The sequence below is a fragment of the Orycteropus afer genome, unplaced genomic scaffold, assembly GCF_000298275.1.
Source record: "Orycteropus afer afer isolate SDZICR_OR568_19922 unplaced genomic scaffold, OryAfe1.0 scaffold00132, whole genome shotgun sequence".
Classification (NCBI taxonomy): domain Eukaryota; kingdom Metazoa; phylum Chordata; class Mammalia; order Tubulidentata; family Orycteropodidae; genus Orycteropus; species Orycteropus afer.
This window is the reverse complement of record NW_006921719.1, coordinates 1433641-1457651: the sequence shown is the minus strand read 5'-3', so window position 1 is coordinate 1457651 and position 24011 is coordinate 1433641. Positions and strand designations below refer to the sequence as shown.

The following is a 24011-nucleotide window of genomic DNA, read 5'->3' as shown; positions in this document are numbered from 1 at the left end:
TCTTTGGGCCTTAATGGGCCCATATATAGCATGGTTAGGAGGAAGGATTGGATAAGATGTGCTAAAAGGTAAAGAAGGAATAACTAAGTAGAAGAACAGTTGAGGTTTTCATGGGAAGGCATGAGAAAAGAAGGCTAGGAAGTTCATATCTGTTGCAAGGCAGGAAAGAAAGTACTAGCAACCTACAGAGAAAAAAAAAATTAGGTAGAAAAGCAAGATTCAATTAACTCATGGAAGCTTGAAGAATCCTTGTTTCATAGATAGAGAAACTGAAGTACAAAGGGTGAAATGACCTACCTGATAACATCTAGCTCAGGAGTTGATAATATTTTCTACAATGGCCCAAATAGTAAACATTTAGGCACTGTGGGCCATATAGTTTCTATCACAACTACTCAACTCTACCATGGTAGCATGAAAGCAGCCATAGACAATATGTAAACAAATAATAAGGCTATATTCCAACAAAACTTTATTTACAAACACAGGTGGTGGGCCTGAAAACCGTATTTGCCAAGCCCTAGCCTAAGTGGTTATTGGCAGGGCCAGGATTAAAACTCAGATCTCTTGACATTTATCTCATTGTTCCTTCCACTGCTACCTCTTTCTCCTACATTTCTGCCAAATCAAATCCACCTTCACAGTTGCTAATAAAGTACACATTTTTTATGGATGTAACTGATGACCACTCTCCTATAGCACTAAGTTTCAAAGAAAATAGAAACTTCCAAAATAATTCCTACCCAGCTGCAGGCCTTGGAGGAGGCAGTCCCTACCTGAGAGAATTTGTTGTTGTTGTTATGTGTTGTCGAATCAGACCCAACTCATAGTGACCTCTCTTTGGATTTCTGAGGCAGTATCACTACAGAAGCAGATTGCCCAACCTTCCTTCTGAGGAGTGGCTGGTGGGTTTGAACCGCTAGCCTTATGGTTAGCAGTCAAGTGCCTTAGCCACTATGCTACCAGAGCTCCCTGAGAGCATTTAGGACTACAATAATAACAGCACAGTGGCTCAGTAAATCAATTGTCACCCTCCTGCAGATGACAGCAACAAACCCATCTCTAATTCAGAAGTTCATCAAGATACCATCCTAAGCAGGGCTTGCCCTTGCGTATACTGCAGTTACAGTAAAATCTTTACAAACATGGCAAAACTCTTCTGATTTAGCAAGACCCAAACCCAATGAGAGACGATATAGCTGTACTAAATATGAACATAGAAGTATATGGTATCATAATAAGTTAAACTGGGATGAAAAGTTATTATTAAATCTAGAAACCTGTGGAGGGGGGGGAGAAACTTCATTGAACAAAACCTTTTAGATTTGTACTTCCCTTAGAAGTTATTTGTAAAGCAATGTATCTGGAGTGCCTGAAAAATGTTTTGTTTATGGCGCCATGAAACTGTGTTTATACAACTGACTTGCATAGTAAGTCTTTTTTTCCCATATAGATAGACACAGGTAAACTTTATTAAAGCTCCTATTTAAGTTCTAAATCTGAATTAAAGTGTGTTTACCTTTTGTGTTCTGTTTTGGAATTTGTATTTTCTGAGACAACATTTCATCAACTGTATTGGGCATACAAATCATCTTGTTAGGATGCAAGGACTTTTAGAATGCAGATTAGAATCATCATGTCTGGGGCAGAGCCTGGGGTTCTGCATTTCTAACAAGCTCCCAGGGGATGTTGATGTTGCTGTTGCAGGGACCATGCTTTGAGGAACAAGGCTCTGAGCCCCATCTGGATCATTCATTCTAAATATTTCATCTCCAAAGCAATCTCCTGACATTCTAAGGTGATCGTTCCTTCGTCCATTTTAGATCAGAGATCTTTCCAAAAACAGAAACAAGGACCTACCGGAGCCGTCCATCCAGATGAGCCACAGACCCTGGAGAAAGTGTATGAACGAAGATGCCCGAGATGCACTGGAAGTAGGGGACACTGCACAGGCCGATCCCCAGGCCAACACCAGCCTCTGAAAGGTAGAATGGGCAGGGGAGACTTGTGATTGAACTTTCCAGGCACTAACTACTCTATTAGGTGTCTCAACACCTTCATGGATCAATCAAGTTTCCCCTACTTATGTCACTTATTCCACCCATATTTATGCACTGTCAACTTTGGGTAGGTTCCTGAGTGGTGCAAATGGTTAATGAGCTCAGTTACTAACCAAAGATTGGAAGTTCAAGGCTACCCAGAGATGTCTCAGAAGCAAGGGCTGGTGATCTTTTTCCCAAAAATCATCCAGTGGAAACCCTATGGAGCACAGTTCAACACTGACACACATGGGGTCACCGTGAATCAGAAAATCTTGATAGCAACTGATACATATATTTTTTTAAACTGTATGCAGGGCACTGCCTTCAGTTCAGCCACAGTGACCAAGGAAGACAAAATCTCTGCTCTCAGGGATCTTAAGTTCAAGTGGGAAAAGAAAGGAAGAAAAGAAGGGAGGAAGGGAAGGTAGAAAGGAAGGAAAATAAGAGGGAGGGAGAGAAGGAGAGATGAAAGGAGGGAGGGGGGCAAAGAAGAAGATATCAGAAAGTGATAAGTATTATGATGAATATTCCAGACAATTACAGGTTTGCCTCAGAGGAGGCAACATTTAACCTGGGTTATGACTGATGACAAGAAACCAGGGATGTGGAGATAGGGATAGAACTTTCCCAGAAGAGGAAACAGCAAATGCAAAGTCCTGAGGACAAGAATGAGTGGAGGTGATACGGGACCAGAAAGGAGACCAGTGCGGCCAGAACAAAGCCAATAACAAGGACAGTAGTATGAGATGATGTAGGAAAGGAAGGCGAGGGCCAGATTAAATGGGGCTTTGTAAACAAGAGTGTCTCAGTCAAAGGATGTTGTTCTATACTGAGATGGGATGTCATAGGGGAGTTTTGAACAAGGAAGTAACATGATCTAATTTCTATTTTTAAATATGTGACTCTGGTTGCTATGAGGAGAAAAAACTATAGAAGTGGACACAAGAAGACAGTTAAAAGAAGGAAACTACTTTCTTTGTTGGTTACCAGTGGTGGGAGGGGAGGGGAGGAAACACAGCAAAAATAAAAATGAAAAAAAAAAAAAGAAGAAGACGACCAGTTAAGAGGCTACTGTTGAGCAAGACAATGGTGGCTTGGACTTCACTGTGGGAGGAGATGGAGGGAAATGGATGCACGTAGAATCTATCTTGGAGATAGAGTTACTGATGGATTAAATGTGGGGAAATCGAATAACTCAGAGATTGTTTGGCTTGAGTGACTGAGTGAGTGATGATGCAGTTTATCAAAGTGGGGAAGGTTGGCAGGGGAGCAGGATTAGGGGGATGGGGGACCAAGGGCTTGGGTTTGTCCAGTTTACATTTGAGATGCCCATGAGGTATCCGAACGGATCTGTGGGGTAGGCAGTGGTAGAATAGAGGAATCTGGAACCCAGTGAAGACAGCAGGGAGAAGTTAAGTTTAAAGTAGCAGTATGTGTGCAGTGTTAGGGCCATGGGGCTGATGGGATCTCCCACAGCAGTCTCTGAAGAGAAGAGAGTGGGGCATGCCAACATTGAAATTTCTGGAATCCAAGGAACAGCCAGCAAGGGGACTAGATGGAATCATCAGGCAGGAAGGGAAAGACCTTTTTTATATTTCCTTCTTCTTTCTTTTTTTTTTTGCACTTTGTGATTTACAAAGCACTTTTACATACAGTTTCACCTTCTGATGCTGGTCCTCCCAGCAATCCCATGAGGGAGGCCATGAGAAATTGTTATCAGCCCTATTGAAAGGATGAAGAATTCTGGAGGTGACAGGACCCACAAACAAAAGTCAGGACCCCTCACAGGAACCCAGGTTTCCTGACTCTGGAGCAAATGTTCTTAGTCCTAGTGGTCTCAGTGCCTGGGGGTATTCTTTCAAACTAGATCCCTGAGCCTCATCCCTAAAACTGTTGAATACAATCTCTGGGAGCAGAGCCTAAGAAGCTATATTATATAAAACAAACAAAAGACCCCCCCAAAGGTGTTGTTGGAGTCCCTAGGGTGTGCAAACTGTTAATCTGCTCGGCTGCTAACCAAAAGGCTAGAATTTTAGGTCCACTCAGAGGTGCCTCAGAAAAAAGCCCTGGCAATCTGCTTCCAAAAAATCAGGGATTGAAAATCCTATGGAGCACAGTTCTACTCTGACACAAATGGGGTTGCCGTGAGTCAAAATCTGGTCAACAGCAACTGGTTAAGGTATTTCTGATACCAGTGATCAGTGGAAATATTACTCAAGGCCAGTTCTGTGTGCAACCCCTCACCCCACCCCATGGAATCCTGCAGGGAGAGAATGAAAGCTGTGTCTTCCCTACATTCCATGCCTTAACTTACTTTGGAGCACTGAACATATCTGTTGGCTCTGGGCAGCACAGGCTTGTTTGTACTGTGTACTTATGCAAAACACCATGCCAGGCACTGAAGCACATAGAGACAGTATGAGGCCTTGTAGTCCCTCAAGGAACTTGAAGTCTAAGAGGGAAATAAGATATGCAGGACATGCATGCATAAGACAAAGCCCTATCCAAAATCAACTCATAGCAACCCTACAGGACAGAGTAGAATTGTTTCATAGGATTTCCAGGGCTGTAAGTCTTTATGGAAAGAGCTCTGGTGGCATAGTGCCAGAAGGTTGGTGGTTCAAACCCACCAGCCACTCCACAGAAGGAAGACTGGGCAATATATACTTCTACAAAGATTCATGGCCTCTGAAACCCTCATCTTTCGGCCATGAAGTGGCTGGCTGACCTTTTGGTTAGCAGCTCAATGCCTTACCACAGTCCCACCAGAAATCTTTCCAAGCCCTATACAATTAATTAATATCATACAGCTTCTTGGTCCCACTTCTAAAATATAGCTCAGACCTATTCACTTCTCTCTACCTTCATTCAGACTCTCCTCTCCGACCTGAACTTCAACAAATTTCAAGCTTCTGCTTTTTTCATGCCAAGCACAGTCCATTCTCCATAGAGAAAAAGAGGAGACATTTCTTAAAATATATGCTGAAACAGGTCACTTCCTCCTACCCATCCTTAAAGGATCTCCAAGTGTAATTAGAAGGCAATGGGTTTACAAGCCCTGGCCCTGAACTGATTCCAAATGATGAAAGCCTCAGGAATGCAGCAGTGGGAGATGAACACAGAGGGTGGAGGAGGATGGGTAGAGCCCTCTCAGGTGAGAAGGCCAGTGCTCCTACCCTTCCTCAGAGACACCTCCACCATGATTCTGTAATTGGGCTTTGTAGTATTGGCAGGAGCCACAGGGCTTTCCACAGAGAAGGAGCTGCAATCCTTGGTGGCACAAGTGCTGGAGCTCAGGGAGCGGCACAACGACGGAGACAGGTGGCTGGACAGGGTGTGTGGGGCCGTCAGGCGGGTTCGCACTGTGAGGGTGAGGAGCCCCTTTTTGGCTTGCTGAAAGGAAAAGAGACAGTGCTAGAAAATTCAGCAGCGACTCAGGGAAGGTGATGAAATCTGGCTTCCATCGATACCAAAAAAAACTCATTGCTGTCAAGTTGATTACAACTCATAGTGACCCTTCCTTGGGTTTCCAACGCAGTATCTCTATGGAAGTAGATTGCCCAGTCTTCTTTCCTAGGAGTGGCTGGTAGGTTTGATCCACCAACCTTCTGGTTAGCAGTCAAATGCCTTAGGCACTACACCACCAGAGCTGTAGTAAAATACTTTTTAAGGAAATGCAGCCATATACAAACCAAAAAGAAAAAAGAAAAAACTCACTGCCATCGAATTGATTCCAACTCATAGCGACCTCCTTTGAGTTTCCAAGGCAGTACCTTAGCCACTATGCTACCAGAGCTCCCATATATGCATATAGGTATATTTATATTAGCTAGCTCTGGTAGCATAGTGGCAAAGGCACTTGACTGCTAACCAGAAGGCTGGTGATTCAAACCCACCAACCATTCCTCAGAAGGAAGGTTGGGCAATCTATTTCCGTAGCAATACTGCCTCGGAAACCTAAGGAGGGGTCGCTATGAGTCGAATCCAACTCAATGGCACATAACAATAACAACAACAAACAGAGAGACAGAATTTTGAACTAATTAGGTAGAGACTCAAAAATATGTATTGGGAACTGTCTTACAAATTTAAAGCAAATCTATAAATGTATTGATATGAATACATAAAGTGTTTTAAAACAGTTTTGTAAATTGTAAATAGTTTAAACATACCCTACAACAATTTTGATTACAAGTCTGATTATTAATTTCTTAGGAAGTTCTCTTTTTAATGCTGTGCAAGATCAGCATCAGCTAGATTCCCTATGTAAAGTATCCCACATTCTAAATTGGTAGGTTTGAATGAAGGAGGGTGATGCTGGGAGCTTGACCCATTTGCCTGAAGGCCCCAGAGTCTGGGCATATGTTGATAAGAAACAATCACCTTGAATTTCTGCAAAGCATCCTGGTGTGTTAGCCCAGCCATCGATTCACCATTGAGTTCCAGAATTTCATCACCTGTTGAGAGAGGGAGAAATTGCAGCCTAGAAGAGTGTTGCCCAATCAAGGTACAATATCCTTGCCTTGAACTCTAGCTGCCCTAACCTGCCTGGCTTTTTATACAATGCACAAAACACTTTGAAGAACATTTTCTCATTCAGTGCTCACTCCCTGGAAGGGAGGTAAGACAGCAATGATGGGCCTTCCTGGCACCTCTTGTCTTTCAGCATAGGATCCAGGATTTTTAGCCAGGCAAACAGACCTGGCCTCATCTGGTCCCTGCCCAGCTCTTTGCTTCACCTCCTTCCCTCCTGCCCTTGGCCCTCTCACCATTTGCTCTGGTAGATCATTTCCTAATGCAACAAGATTTGTATTTTCCACAATGACTACACAGTTAAATGCTTGCTCAAAGGTATTTTCTCAATTAAAGTGTACTTTTCCTATCTTCTTCACCTGCCCCTTCCTCATCTTTCAGTCCCTGCTGCCTTCATCTCTTTGTCTTCCCATGGAACCCTACACCTACAACTGTCACAGAACTTGTCACCCTGGATGGTGACTAGGGACCTTAAAAATCCCTCCCCCACTGGGCTGGCAGCTCCCTGGGAACAGGGGCTTTGTCTTATTCATCGATATATCCCAGGACCAATTCTGTGTGGGGCCTACAAAGCGCTTGATAAATGTGAGTTGATGTGATATATCCAGAATGTAATATGGGACTCATTTTACAGAAAAAGAAAGTGAGCCCAAGGCCCAAAGTCACATGACAAAAAAAGAATTAGGACTTGGGATCTTTGATATCAAGTCCTTTCTTTGTAAATTATATTGCTATGAGGATAAAGTTTTCCTGTATCCATAAATCTTTTACGGGTGAAAACCCTTTCATTCAGTATTCAATACCTAATTAGGGAACCATTTCTCTGTGCTAAAATAAACACTGTGCTGGATACTTCAGAGGCAAACACTATTTTCACACTGACTTCTGGGTTTGATTGTTGTTGGGGAAATGTGCTGTTACCAAGTTGTGGCTCCCTTGCAGATACTTGTTATAGATTGAATTATGTCCCAAAAAAATATGTGTTGTAAATCCTAACCTCTATAACTGTGGTTACAATCCCATTTAGGAATGGGCTTTCTTTGTCATGTTAATGCACAGTGTGTCTTAAATTAATCTTTTGAGATACAAAAGAGATTAAACAAGCAAACAACCAAACAGAGATGGGGGAAGATAGATGCCATGTCACATGAAGATCACCAAGGACCCAAGGAATACAAGCTAAAGAGATAGGGACCTTCTCTCAGAGCTGACAGAGAAAGAAAGCCTTCCCCTAGAGCCAGGACCCAGAATTCAAACTTCCAGCCTCCTAACTGTGAGACAATAAATTTGTTTGGTAAAGCCACCCACTTGTAGTATCACAGCCATCAAGTCAGAGCTAACTCATAGAGATCCCTCCTTGGGTTTCCAAGGCGGTAACACTATGGAAGTAGTTTGCCCAATCTTCCTTCTGAGGAGTGGCTGGTGGGTTTGAACCACCAGCCTTCTGGTTAGGAGTCAAAGGCTTTAGTCACTACGCCAACAAAACTCCATCTCTGTTGTAATAACAATAATTTAAAAAAAAAAAAAAAAAGCCTGCAACCACTGCCGTGGAGTCGAATCCAACTCATAGTGACCCCCTCCTTGGGTTTCTGATGCGGTATCACTACAGAGGTAGATTGCTCAACCTTCCTTCTGGGGAGTGGCTGGTAGGTTTGAACCACCAGCCTTATGGTTAGCAGTCAAATGCCTTAGGCACTATGCCACCAGAGCTAGCTAATATAAATATCTGTTATAGAAGCACTAAATATAGACAATAATCCATCCTTTTACTCTGGTTGCCTTTAAGTTTGGTTGGTTCCCCTCCCCCTTTGTCTTTGTTATTTTGCAGTTTTACTATGATGTGCTAGGGTTGAAGGAAGCTCTCTGTGTTTTCTCAAGCTAAAGTTTCATGTCTTGAACCTCTATGGCTTGTAAATAGTTCAGCAGCCCTCTGAGCCACCACATCATCAATTCATAAATTTACCACTAGATTTAAAGTTGTTGCTTTGTTTTCTAGCATCTGGGCATTTCTATTTCTTTCTTTTGAGGATGATATTTTATCAATCATCTCTATGGAAATGTAGGGTAGGGTTAGTGTGGGAAAGAGTTCAAATCAACTCAATCTATTAGGTTGAGAGATTCCAAGTCCAAGAGTGAAAACAAACTGTTAAAAAAAAAATCACAATATAATTAAATATGTGCTGAAAGAGGATATAGACTCTGGTGGTACAGTGCCTAAGACATCTGACTGCTAACCAGAAAGCTGGTGGTTCAAACTCACCAGCCATTCCTCAGAAGGAAGGTTGGGCAATCTACTTCCATAGTGATACCACCTCGGAAGCCCAAGGATGGGTCGCTCTGAGTCGGATGCGACTCAATGGCAGTGAGTAGGAATGAAGGAGGTTATACAAAACATACTTCAGAGATGTCCATTCTTAATTACATAAAAAGCAAGTTATTAGAATGTCCATATCAATGGGGCCATATAGCTCACTTCTGGGATTTACAGAATGTCCTTATCCTTATTTATTGTCCCTATTTGGTGAAATTTGGTTAACCTAGGTTTTGCCAAGTGAAACTTACATAATCACCTTTTGGGAAGGAGAATAAAAATAAAACATCATTAGCCTTGATCTGTACAACAAACTTTTGTGATAATTGATGTAAACCCTGTGAATTCAGGGACAGATTCAAAAACTTTGCTTTTGCAAAAAGTTACAAAAGGTGATTTGGTTAATTTTTTGAGGCTAGAGCTAGGAATCATGGAGTAGCTGAATTGTTGTAGCTAATTGAAATGCTCTATTTTTATTATTTCAATTATCTAAGGGACAAACACCTAGAAAAAATATAATCATTAAGCTTGGTTTGGGAAGCCTTGCCCTAGAGAAAGAAAACAAAACACCAAATATTCTCTTCACTTTCTACCTCAACCCTTTCACCATCCTTTCTTTAAACACCAAAAAGTATTGTGGTGGTTAAATTTGTATGTCAACTTGGCTGGGCCCGGTTGAGTGGCTGGGCAGCTGGTGGTAGTTATTCCCCACGGTGAGATTAGTAATTAACTCCATGGTGGGATCTACCACAAGCAGCTGAGTAGCTCTGCCTTTGGGATGTGGTCTGCTTCCTGTATATAAAGAGAAGCCTCGGGGATAGTCTCTAGCTTATGGCACTTTGAACCCTGTAGGTAGCTGTGTCATTGTTCAGCAGCCTGCCATGCTCTGCCGACCTTGGGACTTACAATGGACTTGAAATAATGGCCTGCCGTCTGGTTTGGTAACATCGGGACTGAGCCATGTTACTTGTCGACCTTGGGCTTGTTAGCCTCAGTAGCCAGTAGCTGTCTGAGTGAAGAGATGCCTCTACCTTCAGTGGGCTGGGAGCAAGAAGTAGAGCTGAAGCCCAAGGTCGAGGGGCTTTCACACAGCCCCTAGAGCCTGACACTTTGAACTCGGACTTAAAGCCTCCAAATTGTGAGAGAATAAGCTCCTGTTTGTTGAGGCCATCCATTTGTGGTATATTCTTGTCAGAGTGGCACTAGGTAATCAGGACAAGTATGAAAGATAATAAAAGAAATGATGGCACACTCTGTGGAGAGCTCACTTTTCTTCCTTTCTCTCATTAGTTCCTCTTCTCTACCTGCTCATGATTTAGCTGTCATTCCTCTACAACTGAGCCTCAGATCTCTTCTCTGCTCTCTACTATCCTTCATCCATTTTATGCCTTTAGCTGTTTTCCAAATGTTGATGACCCTGAAATCTACACTCAACCCTAAGCCCCTTCCTGAGGGTTGCCTCAAATTTTCATTTGCCTGCTGAACACTCCACCTAGTGGTCCCCAGATACTTCATTCTCCACTCTGCTACTTAAGCCCAAACCTCCTCCTTACCCTACTTACTTTTCCTCCTCTCCTTCTGCTTCTTACCTGTGTAGTAATATATTTCACTCGTTTACTAAGCCTGGAAATCTTCAAGTCTTCTCTGCTCAACCTCTCATTTCCCATCTCCACTTCGGTCTAAATTCTGCCACTTCTCTCTGCTTCTTTCTCTTCCCAGGGTTACTGCTCCAGAGCAAGCCCTTAAAAGCTGGTATCTGACTTTTGTAATAAATTCTTAACTAGCCATCCTGCTTCCCATTTCCAGCCAACTTCATTCTACATTTTGTTTCTTAAATCACCTAAAATTTCTGATCATAGCCAGACCTTCCCATATTCCAAAAACCTTTACTGGCTCCCCACTGCACACCATTAAAATCCACAAAAATAAAATCTTCCATAATGTTTCAATTGGCAAACGTTTTCTGTAAAGGGCCAGATAGTAAATATTTTACGCTTTACAGGCCACACACTCTCTGTGGCAACTACTCAACACTGCTGCTATATAACACAAAAGCAACCACAGAATGAATGAGTGTGGTTGTGTTCCAATAAACCTTGGTAATGGACACTGAAATTTGAATTCTATTTCATTTTCATGTGTCACATAATATTATTCTTCATTTAATTTTTTTCAACTATTCTCTGGTAGCACAGTGCCTAAGGCACTTGACTGCTAACCAGAAGGCTGGCGGTTCAAACCCACCAGCCACTCCAGAAGGAAGGTTGGGCAATCTACTTCCATAATGATACTGCCTCAGAAACCCAAGGAGGGGTCACTATGAGTTGGGTCCAACTCGATGACACATAACAACAACAACAACAATTTAAAAATGCAAAACTAATTCTTAGTCCATAAGAAGTATAAAACAGACAATGGACGTGGGAGAACAGTATGGAAAAAAACTAAAAATCATTCAAAAAAAAAAAAAAAAACCCAGGTTTGCTGGTCTGATAGAGCCTGGTGAGACCCCTGAGACTATGGTCCCTAGCTATCCTTCAGGTTTGGAATTGAACTCATTCCTATGCTTCCAGCCAAACAGTAGACAGGCATACAGGGTGAATATTTACATCAGGTAGATACACTACTTGGAGTGATCAATCATGGAAGAAAAGAAGGGCAGTGTTTACACAGGGAGACAGTTCTGGGGGTGGGAGTGCATGGGAGGGAAGGACACAGAGAAGAAGTAACTATGTGGAGGAAGTGGGAAGAGAGCTGTTACATTGAGGGGAATTGCAGTCAATGTCATAAAACAAAATGTGTATGAACTTCTGTATGGGAAATGAGTTTGCTCTGTAAACTTTCATCCAAATCACAAAAAAAAAAAAAAAACTATAGCCATGGGGTGTAGTTTACTAACTCCTGCCCTAATCAATTTAGAGGACTAAAGATGGTTAGATGTGATGGTTAATTTTATATGTCAACTTGGCTGGGCTATAGTGTCCAATTGTTAGGTGAAACACTAGTCTAGTTACTGATATGAAGTAATCACATATGATTAAATCAGTTGGCCTTTAATAAAGCAGATTACTTTCCATGATATGGGTAGGTATCAATCAGTCAGAAAGCTTTAAGAGCAAAAAGAGAATTTCCTTAGGGTGTGTTCTGTTTCCAAATTATAAATAGACATTTTGCCAGAACTCTCTTACTCTTCAATCTTCTTTTAGCTTGACCTATGGATTCTGGGATGTAAGCTTATAATAGTCTCCAGCCTATCACCTGACCTACGGTTTGGTGACCTGCCAGCCCCCAACAATTGTGTGAACTGATTTCTTGAAATAAATCAAACTTTTTTTCTCTCTCCTTCCCTCTCTCTCTTCTGCTTTCTTACTCATCTATCTATCATCTCTCTACTTATCATCTATCTATCTATCACTGGTTATGTTTTTCCAGAGAACTCTGATAAGACATTAGATTCCTAGCTTGGCTTATGGAAACTGACCTGACAGGAAGAGTGGAACTCTCTGAACTCACTTCTCTTTAAATGTCAATATGTAAACTGTCCCTGACCTACAGTGGCTGCCCTCTGCTCTACCACTGCCTATCCCTAAACTTTGCCTCCTAAATTGAAACCTGGAGATTTCCAATGCCAAGCCCATTGCTCAATTATTCAAACATGACTTTGGGATGGAGCTGGGGTTTGAGGGAAGAAAACCTGACCCTCTAGGAGAAGAAGACAGAGATCGTCACCCAAGAAGAAGCTCTGCTCCCCAGAACACTCTCTTCTAGGATGGCCAAGTGCTTCTTTCCTGCGACAAGCTAAGAGGACATAGTTGAATATGAAGGTAGGCAGAGGGATTGGTCAATCAGGTGGGAAGACTGTGAGGTCTTTGAAAGGAGGGATCCTGTCTGATTCATTTCTATACTTCTGGAGGCTAGAACTCAGGATTCTTAGAGAATATTGGTTAAACCCATCTGTTATAAGCATTGGACGTGGTTTTCCTATGGTTGTATGTTTGGAAGAACAGAAATAAAAGAAAAGGGGGGCTTTCAAAATATCCTAGCAACTGAGAAAAGACCTTGAAGAGAAAGGACAAGACAGCAGGGAGAATGGAGGGGACAGATGCTTCAGTGACCAGCCACAGGCTGGTGACAGGATCCAGCTGAGACAGCTGTAGCAGTGTCACAATTGAGCGTGCAAAAACACACAGCCAATGTGCCAGTGGTAATAGACCATCAGAAGAGCTGCATTCCCACTCCTGCAGAACCCAGAATCCACGTCAGCTATCTTCTGAAAATTCAAGATAACATTTTGCATTCCCAATATCTACACTCAGAATTGGTTAAGCAATTCTGTTCTTGGTTCCTCAAACATCATCTGGGATGGGAAAAGGATGGGAAATCTACCTTCTTGGAGCCTGCCATCAGCCGCCGCTGCTCCCCCTGGAAAAATGGTTTTGACGTAAATTCCAATGGGGCCATAAATGCTGTCCTTTCCCCCAACAATGCTGAATCCCAGGCCCTGGAGAAAGAAGAGGAGAAGGTTGGATTTAGGAGTGTCCATGCCATCCATTGGGTTGATGTTTCCTGAATACCTCAGCCTCCTGCTCTGAACAAGGGAGTCAAGAAGAAGAGAAGGGCCTGTAGTCCCATGGGTCTAAGGGCCTGACAAAGATGCAAAGAGCAGTCACTTTGGATCCAGGCTGGCCTGATGCTTTTCACACTGCACCGGTGATGTACAGGCAGGAATGCTAGATGGACATTAACATCCTGGCTCTACCCCTCTAGCTGGCAATTCTAAGCATATTACTTCCTATCTGAGTTTTGGTTTCCTCCCTTGTGAAATGATGATCACTTAACTCACAGGGTTGTGCTGATAAACACAACAAAAATATCAATGACAATCATACTTGTCTCCCTTGTCAATGATGAGGTCTTGGGCGTGTGGGCCTTGTCAGTCTGACAGTGGGAGGCCAACCTTATTTCTGAACTCATTGTGCTTCTCTGCACTCCAGGCTTTCTTCCACACCAAATAACTCATCTCATCTTATCACTGGGCCTTTCTAGCACAGCTCAGTCTACTCTATGATACATTTTCCCATAACATGTATTTATTGATTGTACATTTTAGACACACCACAATATTAATCAACTTTGCATATGATATAGTGCCTTTTTCTGTGATGCCTACTTGTGAGCATTTTAAGAAAAAAATTTAAGTCAGCTTTTAAGTACCTCAACCTAACTTCAAAGGAGCCTCAGTAGCACAAACGGTTAAGCATTCAACTGCTAACCAAAAGGTTGGTAGTTCTAACCCACCAGCAGCTCCTTGGAGAAAGACCTGGTAGTCTGTTCCCAAAAAGATTACAGCCAAGAAAGACCTATGAGGCAGTTTTACTCTATCATATAGGGTCATTGTGAGTTAAAACTGGCTTGACAGCACCCAACAAAGTGGGGCTGTTTAGAGAAAGTTTGCATAGGAGGCAGTCACTCCTCTGTGATTAGAGGAAAAGTAACTCCAGCATTGCTCACTCTTCTCTTTAATCTCTGGCTGAGCTCCCAGAAGAGAGAGGGCACTGGGGATAGAAAGTGAGGAATCCAGGTGTGTGGTGGGGTACTACCCCTGGAAAGATCATAAATAGCCATCAGATCCTTCCCTCACATCACACATCAAAATTATATGAGATGGTGTCTTAGCTTCCTTGACTACGATTTTCCTCCTTTTGATTTCTCAATTATGGAGCAGAAATCAAGATGATGCTTCATCACCTAGTGAGAGCTAGAGTACTTCTTACTTTTCAGGCAGCTCCAACTGACAATGAAAAGCATGATGTGTTGTTGTTAGGTGCTGCTGAGTCTATTCCAACTCATAGTGACTTCATGTGACAGAGTAGAACTGTCCCATAAGGTTTTCTAAGCTGTAATCTTTATGGAAACAGATATCCAGGTCTTCTGCAGAGTCACTCGGTGGGTTTGAACCGCCAACATTTTGGGCCCTTATCTATTGCACCACCAGGGCTCCTGATCCTCATATGCTGACCCGAATCACCACTCTCTACCCTCGTCCATCCCTTGACATAACAGCTACTCAGGAACTGATGTTGCTTTGGTATTTTCTGTCAGCAACAACAGTCCTTGCTTACCTTGGCCTGCCCTTTCATCAGCACTATGTTGGAGATGACTGAAGCCTGGAGGCCCCCAGAAGGTTGCATGAGCTGAGCTGTGCTTAGTGACCGCGTTGGTCTGGAAGTGCCCTGCAAGGAGGAAGCAGTGTGGAGAGGGTGAGCCACATGGCAGAGTGCCCCATGCCTTACTGGGAAGGGGAAAGGCCCAGCAAGGAGAGGGATCAAGCCTTCTCTCTCCTAAAGGCACACAGCATGATGACAGAGTATGGTTAGTGAGGTGTGGGCGGAAATCTAGTGGCCCCAGGAGTCAACTCTGTGATCTCAATTCCCCTGCAGACCAACAACAGCCAACAGCTCACTCAAGCTTGACAAGGGTAGTGATATCAGAGGCGACGCTTACCTTCAAGACTGCAAGTCCCCTGCAGCCAATGTCTCAAGCAGAGTCTGGAAACCACTACCAGAGATGCTGTCTACAGACTATGTTCAATTCAAGACACTTTTAGTAAGAGCCCTCCCTGTGCTAGGCCTGAGGTGATGGGCAAGAGGCAGAAACCTAAAGGCTTAAAAACTCAGAGTATAGATTCCAGGACAAGCAGACAGGTAATTGCATAGCAGAAGCAATGTGTACCAATGAGAGGCACATGCTGACCTGGAGAGGGACAATATGGCCTGAGGATGACAGTCTAGGCTCTTCCCCTCACTCTGCCAATTATCAGCTGGTGACTTGGGGAAGTGACTTAACTTCTCTGTGCCTCAATTCCTCATTGGTAAAATTATGGTACTGATGTTGTTAGCTGTTGTTGAGTTGGCTCCTGACTCACAGTGACCCCACATAAAACAGAACAAAATACTGCCCAGTCCTGTGCCATCCCCATGATCATTTGTGGCTCAGATCATTTGTGATCCATAGGGTTTGCACTGGGTTGTTAAGTTACAGAGGGCTTGGATCAAATTCTGGCTGCTTTGGTTTCAAGTTGTATGAACTTAGACAGCTACTCACCTTGCCAAGCTTCTGTTTGCTCACAGTAAATTGGGGCTGTTACAGTCCTTCTAAACTTGTTTTAAGGATTAGAGGCAATTTTGTAAAACAAGTCACTACATCATAAAGGTTAAAAGCACAGGCTTTGGAGTCACAGATCTAAGTTCAAGTCCAAGCTCTTCTTCTTATTAGCAATGTGAATTTATGTTAAGTCCTTACTTACCATTTCCAAGCCCCTTGTCTACCTCTTAGGGTTAGTGTGCAGATTTAAAGAAAGAATTCTTAGTTCAGAGCTTTCCCATGTGAGTTTTCTATATGTAACTGTTAACAGCACAGAAAAAGCCCTGGTTGCACAATGGTTAAGCATTCAGCTCCTAACCTGAAGGTTGGCAGTTCAAACTCACCTAGTGGCTCTGTGGGAGAAAGACATGGCTATTTACTCCCATGAGACTCTTATTGCTCCTGTGTGCCATCAAGTCAATTCCAACTCAGATTATAGCCTAGAAAACCTTATGGGAGAGTTCTGCTCTGTTACATGGACTCTACATGAGCAGAAAATGACTGGATGGCTCCTGACAATATAGAAGTGGTAGCAGTTGCAAGTGCCTGACACAAGGGGGCGATCTATAAATGACCATTACTAATGAGGTACTTTCCCTGGAGGTGGCCATACTTAAGAAGTGGGCCTTCTCCTGTTTAGTTTTGCGAGTATAAACTCATTGAGAAAGGCTTTTTTCAGCCACTGCTAAGTCCAAACTCTCCTTTCTCTTCCTCTCCAGGTTTCCCTCTCCTCATTCTTACCACAGCCTTTCCTGCTGGGCAATCCAGTTGTTGAGAGAGTGACTTTCTGTTACTGCAGAGGGAATAAGGCTGCCTGTCTGTGGATGTTGCAGAGTTCTTGATCAAAGGAAAATCTATTTCTCCTGTGCAGTAGGGATTAACACCTAAATTGGGAGAAGAAGAAAAAAGATTATTTGTGCTCTTAGGATACAAAGTTCAGCTGAGAACAGTATCCCAAAACCAAACCCACTGTCACTGAGTCAATTCCAGCTCATAGCAACCCTACAGGACAGAGTACAACTGCCCATAGAGTTTCCAAGACTTTAGACCTTTACAGAAGTAGACTGCCTCATCTTTCTCCCAAGAAGCTGTTGGTGGGTTTAAACTGCTAACCTTTGAGTTAGCAGCCAAATGATTTAATCACTATACCACCAGAGCTCCTATGAGAACAATATCAGCCTCTCCCAACTACCAGCCCGTCATTAGCCTGGGGCCAGGTGAACATAAACTGCTTATCACTCAGTGCTGGGTGCATGGTAGGGAGAGGTGCAATGAGAGAAGTGGGCAGCAATTTCATTATCTACATATATGCTTTTAAAGTCCCTGGCTGGTACAAATGGTTAATGCACTCAGCTACTAAAGGAAAGGTTGTAGGTTCATTGACCAAAAGCACCTCAGAAGAGAGGCCTGGTCACCTACTTCTGAAAAAAAAATAGCCACTGAAAACCCTAAGGAGCACCATTCTGTTCTGACACACATGAGATTTGTGTGTGTGTGTGGTGTGTGTGTGTGTATTTTCATGCTTTCTACCCTGCAGTGTGCAGATAAGACTTTCATATCCTCCATTCAACTCAACAAATATGGCATTTCCTTCACATCAGACAGTGTACTGGATTCTCAGGAAGCCACAGTATTAAGTCAAATCCAATCCCTGTTGCCAGGGAATTTTCAATCCCAAGCAAGGACAGAAAGGAGATAGACATACAGGATTGCAGAACAGGAACAAACCAGAGGCCACATGAGAAGAAAGTTGGGACAGCGGCCAATACAACATCCAACCTCCCCAAAGACTTTGACTGCCTCTTATACACACAATACTCTCACACACAGGCACGCACATACCCCAAACACAGGTGCACAAAGAAATTACCTCTTGATTCTTTGGGACATCTATGAAAATGCAAAGTAATTAGCTCTCTCTTTTTGTGAGAATCCTAGACTTCATTTCATCTAACAAGGAACTGTATTTGACCTTTATAGCTAGAAGCATCTTCAGAGATTATCTGATCTCACCCTTCACTGTCTAGCACTGTTCAATTGAAATAACATGCAAGCCACATATGTAATTTAAAATTTTCTAGTCACCATATTGAAAAGTAAAAAAGAAAAAGGTGAGATTAATGTTAACAAGATATTTCATCTAAAAACCCCAAACCAAACCCATTGCTATCAAGTTGATTCTGACTCATAGTGACCCTATAGGACAGAGTGGAACTTCTCTATAGGGTTTCCAAGGCTGTAATATCACCAAAACAGACTGTCACATCTTTCTGCTTGGTGGGTTCAAACTGCCAATGTTCCAGTTCGCAGCTGAGTACTTTTACCATTGCACCACCAGGGCTCCTATATTTCATCTAATGTATCTAACTCATCATTTCAACATATAAGTTACACATAAAATAATGCTATCCTATTTTTTTGGTATGATTATACTTAGTCTTTGAATCCAGTGTATTTTATACTTATCGGAATCTCCATTTGCATAAGCCACATTTAAGTAATAAATAACTACATGTGGCTAAAACCAAAACCATGCCAATTTCTATCTATTCAACTCTGATTCGTGGCAACTCTATGTGTGTCAAAACAGAACTGTGCTCTGTAGGGTTTCCAATGGCTGCTTTTTTGCCTGGCCTTTCTTCTGAGGTGCTCTGGGTGGATTTGAACCTTCAGTCTTTCGGTTAGCAGCCAAGCACTTTAACCATTTGCACCACCCAGCGACTCCCATATGTGGCTAGTGGCTGCTCTATTAGTGCAGCTCAAGAGGGACAGAGAGGGGCATGGATTTCCTAATATTCCTCAACTCAAGTGAGTGGACAAGGCTTTTGAAGAAAATTCCCCAAGAGGAAGAAGCAAGACTGGGCGGTAGTTCAGAGAGGATGTGGGTTGGAGCAGAGTTTTGAGTTTCCTTTTATTCTTAAGATGAGAAAGACTTGAGCTTGTTTATAAGCTGAAGAGAGGAAGTCACTGGCCCAAGCAGGTTGATAAAGGAGGAGTGAAAGGGCACGCCAGAGAGTATGAGATCCCTTAAGGGTGAAGAGGAAAGGGACAACCATGGTGGGGAAAAGAGAGGCCTTGGCCCATCATGGCTCAGAGGGTAGCTGGGGAGACATCTCTCTCCCAGGACAGCTGTTTCAAGCCACTGCCACAGCTCAAGTAGGTGGTCCTCCTTGACTTACAGGGGTCAATTTCTCCCAGATGGACCAGGAGAGAGAGGAAGTCAGAGGGCTCAGAAAACCCCTATACAATGAAGGATGGACACAGAGTTACGGACAGCACTGGGGGATGAACTAGAGATCATTTAGTCCAAAGCATCCTGTGCATTATATGCACCTCGGGTGTTTTATAAAATTGCATATGTCATTGCCCTACCGAGACCTACTAAATCCATTTTACCAGTGATGGGCTCTGGGAATCTCTATTTTTATAAAGCTCCCAGATGTGATGCAACTATCATTAGTCCTTTGGGGACCCCTTAATCAAGTTCAACTCCGTATTTTTTCAGTGAGGAAATGGAGTCTCGAAGCATTCCAAAGCAGTGAATACAAGGGCCAGGGCCATACCCCAAGCCCTGCTGGATACCAGTCTCCTGCTCTCTCTGCTCCTGCACTTCACTGCTGCTATTGTTGTTATGTGCCATCGAGTCGAACCCGACTCATAGCGACCCCTCCTTGGGTTTCCGAGGCAGTATCACTGCAGAAGTAGATTGCCCCATCTTCCTTCCAAGGAGTGGCTGGTGGGTTTGAACCACCAGCCTTCTGGTTAGCAGTCAAGTGCCTTGGCCACTATGCTACCAAAGCTCCCAGTGACCTGCAATTTGAAGGAGGGCAGTGGGACGTGATTTGGGTTCAGAGGAAATAAAGGCAGGGCTTAGGGACAAGGAAACAGGTATGTCTCACACAGCAGATTCACCTCTGAGTCACTAGTAAGCCCATGGGAAGCAGCTCAGGCTCCTTTTCCCTCAGCTCCACTTCTGCTTTTAATTGACCCAGGCAACCCCCTGCATTTAGCGGTTGCTATTCGCCACTCCTCGGAAGGAAGGTTGGGCAATCCTACTTCCGTAGTGATACTGCCTCGGAAACCCAAGGAGGGGTCGCTATGAGTCGGGGCGACTCCATGGCACATAACAATAACAACAACAACATTCACACTGTGGTTTCAGATTGTTGGCCAGGCCCAGCATGCATACAGAACATGGTCTCTGAAGCTTTGATTGGTCCCAGCCCTCACCTATTCTTTCTGAAAATTACTCAAGAATGCACTCCAGCCAACCAGGAAATGCATAAAAATTATCACCTCGTATGTGTGTGTGTGTGTGTGTGTGTGTGTGTGTGTGTCAGGGGGGAGTTTGAAACCAGTTAAAGGTATAGCATTGAGTGAATCTGTTGAAAATAAGGTTACAAATCCAATACAAAAGCCAAAATAATTTTTGAAAAGGAAGCTATATATTATGATGATTATGCAATAATTACAATAATCATAACCAAAAAACAAACTCATTGCCATCGAGTCAATTCTGACTCATAGTGACACCCCTTGGGTTTCCGAGGTGGTGAAGAAATATTTAACTACACACTATGGAGAGGTACCCTTTTCTAGCTTTCCATAGGCAAGTGTGTCAGTCAAGATTTTGGCAAGAAACAGAAGACACACTCAGCTGGTATACTGAGAAGTATCTAATGAAAGAAGCGTTTACAGAGAGGTGGACAGGGTTAAGAGACACAACAAGGGCTATTTAAGAATTTAGGAACCTAAGAACAAGCGTCAACAGGAAGTTGAGGAGGAAATGATGTTACCAGAACTCAGAAAGAGATGAAACTGTGGAAGACAGGCCATCTTGACATGACTTATGGCCACAGAGAAACATAGCCACTGCCAGAACTGTAAGCACTGAGAGAGGGAACAAAAAAAGAAAAAAACTCACTGCCATCAAGTCAATTCTGATTCACAGCAACCCCCTTTGGGAGAAAGGGAACAGGAGAAGAAATACCTCAGCACCTCTCTCCTCATAACCCTCAATCTCCTGCTGATGTCTCCCATTGGCTAAACTCAACCAGAAACCAGAGGGCCAGGGAGACCAGGTGATGCTAAATGCAGCAAGCAGAGCTGACTTCATAGGTTAGTGATTTATGCAATCACACCAAACCAAAAACCAAACCAACTGCCATTGAGTTGATTCCCATTCATAGCAACCCTATAGTACAGAACTATAGGGTTTCTGAGGCTGTAAATCTTTATGAAAGCAGACTGTCTCATCTTTCTCCTGTAGAGCAGCTGGTCAGTTTGAACTGCTGACCTTTTCATTAGCAGCCCAATGCTTTAACCACTGCATCACCAGAGCTCCTATGCAGTCACACAGGGTCCCAAAATTAGAAGGATCTTGGGTTTACTTTAATGCTCTGCTATTGCCATTTTGAAATTCCTAACAATTTTTGAACAGAAGGCCTCATATATTCATTTTGCATTGAGATCTGCAAATTATGTAGCCAGTCCTGGGTGGTAAGCAGGGAAGGAAATAGCAGAGAATACATGATAGAGGAAGACACATAGAAAAACCTGACAGTAAGTCTTTTCAATTATAATTCAGTATGTGCTTTGCTGGAAGTACTCACTCTTCTGCATCAAGTAATTTAGAAGACCTGGCCAATCAACTGGAAGAGATCCATATTTGTGCCCATTTTAAAGAAAGGTGATCCAACAGAATGCAGAAATTATTGAAGAATATCATTAATATCACATAAAGTATAATTTTGCTGAAGATAATTAAAAAATGGTTATAGTAGCATATTGATAGGAAACTGCTAGGAATTCAAGCCAAATGCAGAAGAGATATCATTACTGCTCTCAGATGGATCTGGGATGAAAGCAAAGAATACCAGAAAGATGTTTACTTGTGTTTCATTGACTATGCAAAAGCATCTGATTGTGTGGATCATAATAAATTATGGATGACATTGCGAAGAGTGGGAATTCCAAAACACTTGGCTGTGCTCATTTTGAACTAGTACATAGACCAAGAAGCAATTGTTCAAACAGAACAAGAAGACACTGCATGGGTGAAAATCAGGAATAGAATATGTCAGAGTTGCATCCTTTCACCATACTTATTCAATCTGTATGCTAACCAAATAATCCAAGAAAATGGACTCTACAAGCAAGAAATCAGCATCAGGAATGGAGGACGACTCATTAACAACCTATATGCACCACTCATCTGTCAATTTGTCATACTGTGGTGGCTTGCATGTTTCTGTGAAGCTGGAGTCAATGCCACTGGTATTTCAAATACCTGCAGGGTTATCCATGGTGGACAGGTTTCAGCAGAGCTTCCAGACTAAGACAGACTTGTAGGAAAGAAGAGGCCATCCACTTCTTAAAGAATTGGCTGATGAAAACCTTAAGAACAGCAGTGAAACAATGCCTGATACACTACTGGAAAACATTATGAATAGCCCCAAAACATTGTTTATATACTGCTGGAGGATGAGCTCCTTAGGTTGAAAGCCACTCAAAATACGGCTGGGGAAGAGCTGCCTCCCCAAAGTACAGTTGACCTTAATGACGTGGATGGAGTAAAGCTTACAGAACCTCCATTTGCTGATGTGGCACAATTCAAAATGGGAAGAAATAGCTGCAAACAACCATTAATAATTGGAACATGGAATGTACGAAGTATGAATCTAGGAAAATTAGAAGTTGTCAAAAATGAAATGGAATACATAAAGATCAATATCCTAGGCATTAGTGAGCTAAAATGGACTGGTTTTGGCTATTTTGTATCAGATAACCATATGATCCACTATGCTGGGAATGACAAATTGAAGAGGAATGGTATGTCATTCACCATGACAAAGAGAATATTTTAAGATCTATCCCAAAGTACGATGCTGTCAGTGATAGGATAATATCCATACACCTCCAAGGAAGATCAGTTAATACTACTATTATTCAAATTTATGCACCAACCACCAAAGCCAAAGATTAAGAAATTGAAGATATTTACCAACGTCTGCAGTCTGAAATTGACAAAATATACAACAAAGATGTGTTGAAATCATCACTGGTGATTGGAATCAAAAGTTGGAAAAAAGAAAAATTACCAGTAGTTCGAAAATATGGCCTTGGTGATAGAAATGACATTGGAGATCACATGATAGAATTTTGCAAGACCAAGGATTTAATCATTGCAAATATTGTTTTCCAACAACATACAGGGTGGCTATACACATGGACTTCACCAGATGGAATACACAGGAATCAGATAGACTACATCTGTGGAAAGAGGATATGGAGAAGTTCAGTATCTTCAGCCAAAACAGTCAGGAGATGATTGTAGACCAGACCATCAATTGCTCATATGTAAGTTTAAGTTGAAGCTGAAGACAATTAAAACAAGTCCTCAAAAGCCAAAATATGACCTTGATTCTATGCCACTTGAATTTAGAGACCATCTAAAGAACAGGTTTGATTTATTGGATGCCATGACTGAAAACCAGATAAATTGTGTGATGACATCAAGAACATCATCCATGAAGAAAGCAAAAGGTCATTAAAAAGACAGGAAAGGAAGAAGAGACCAAAATGGATGTCAGAAGAGACTCTGAAAACTTGCTCTTGAAAGGAGAGTAGCTAAAGCAAATGGAAAATATGGTAAGATAAAAGAGCTGAACAGAAAATTTCAAAGGGCAGCTTGAGAAGGCAAAGTCAATTATAATGAAATGTGCATAGACCTGGAGTTGTTGTTGTTAGGTGCCGTCGAGTCCTTTCCAACTAATAGTGACACCATGCACAGCAGAATGAAACACTGCTCGATCCCACACCAGCTCCATGACCCTGCTATACTTGAGCCCATCATCGCAGCCACCGTGCCAATTCATCTCGTTGAAGGCCTCCCCCTCTTTCATCGACCCTCCACCTTACTAAGCATGACATCCTTCTCCAGGGAATGGTCCCTTCTGACAACATGACCAAAATAGGTGAGA

At 42.6% G+C, this 24011-nt stretch overlaps 1 protein-coding gene across 1 annotated transcript in view; it reads right to left on the bottom strand.

Annotated features, from left to right (window-relative positions):
- Nucleotides 1–24011, bottom strand: part of IL16 (interleukin 16) — a 140233-nt gene that overhangs the window by 46132 nt on the left and 70090 nt on the right. The window contains exons 3-8 of the mRNA XM_007945092.1: nt 16771–16913; nt 15009–15119; nt 13273–13387; nt 6426–6499; nt 5219–5435; nt 1861–1978 (exon numbers count right to left, since the gene is read on the bottom strand). Of these exons, the coding sequence (XP_007943283.1) occupies nt 1861–1978; nt 5219–5435; nt 6426–6499; nt 13273–13387; nt 15009–15119; nt 16771–16913 (778 nt within the window). The remainder of the gene's footprint in view (nt 1–1860; nt 1979–5218; nt 5436–6425; nt 6500–13272; nt 13388–15008; nt 15120–16770; nt 16914–24011) is intronic.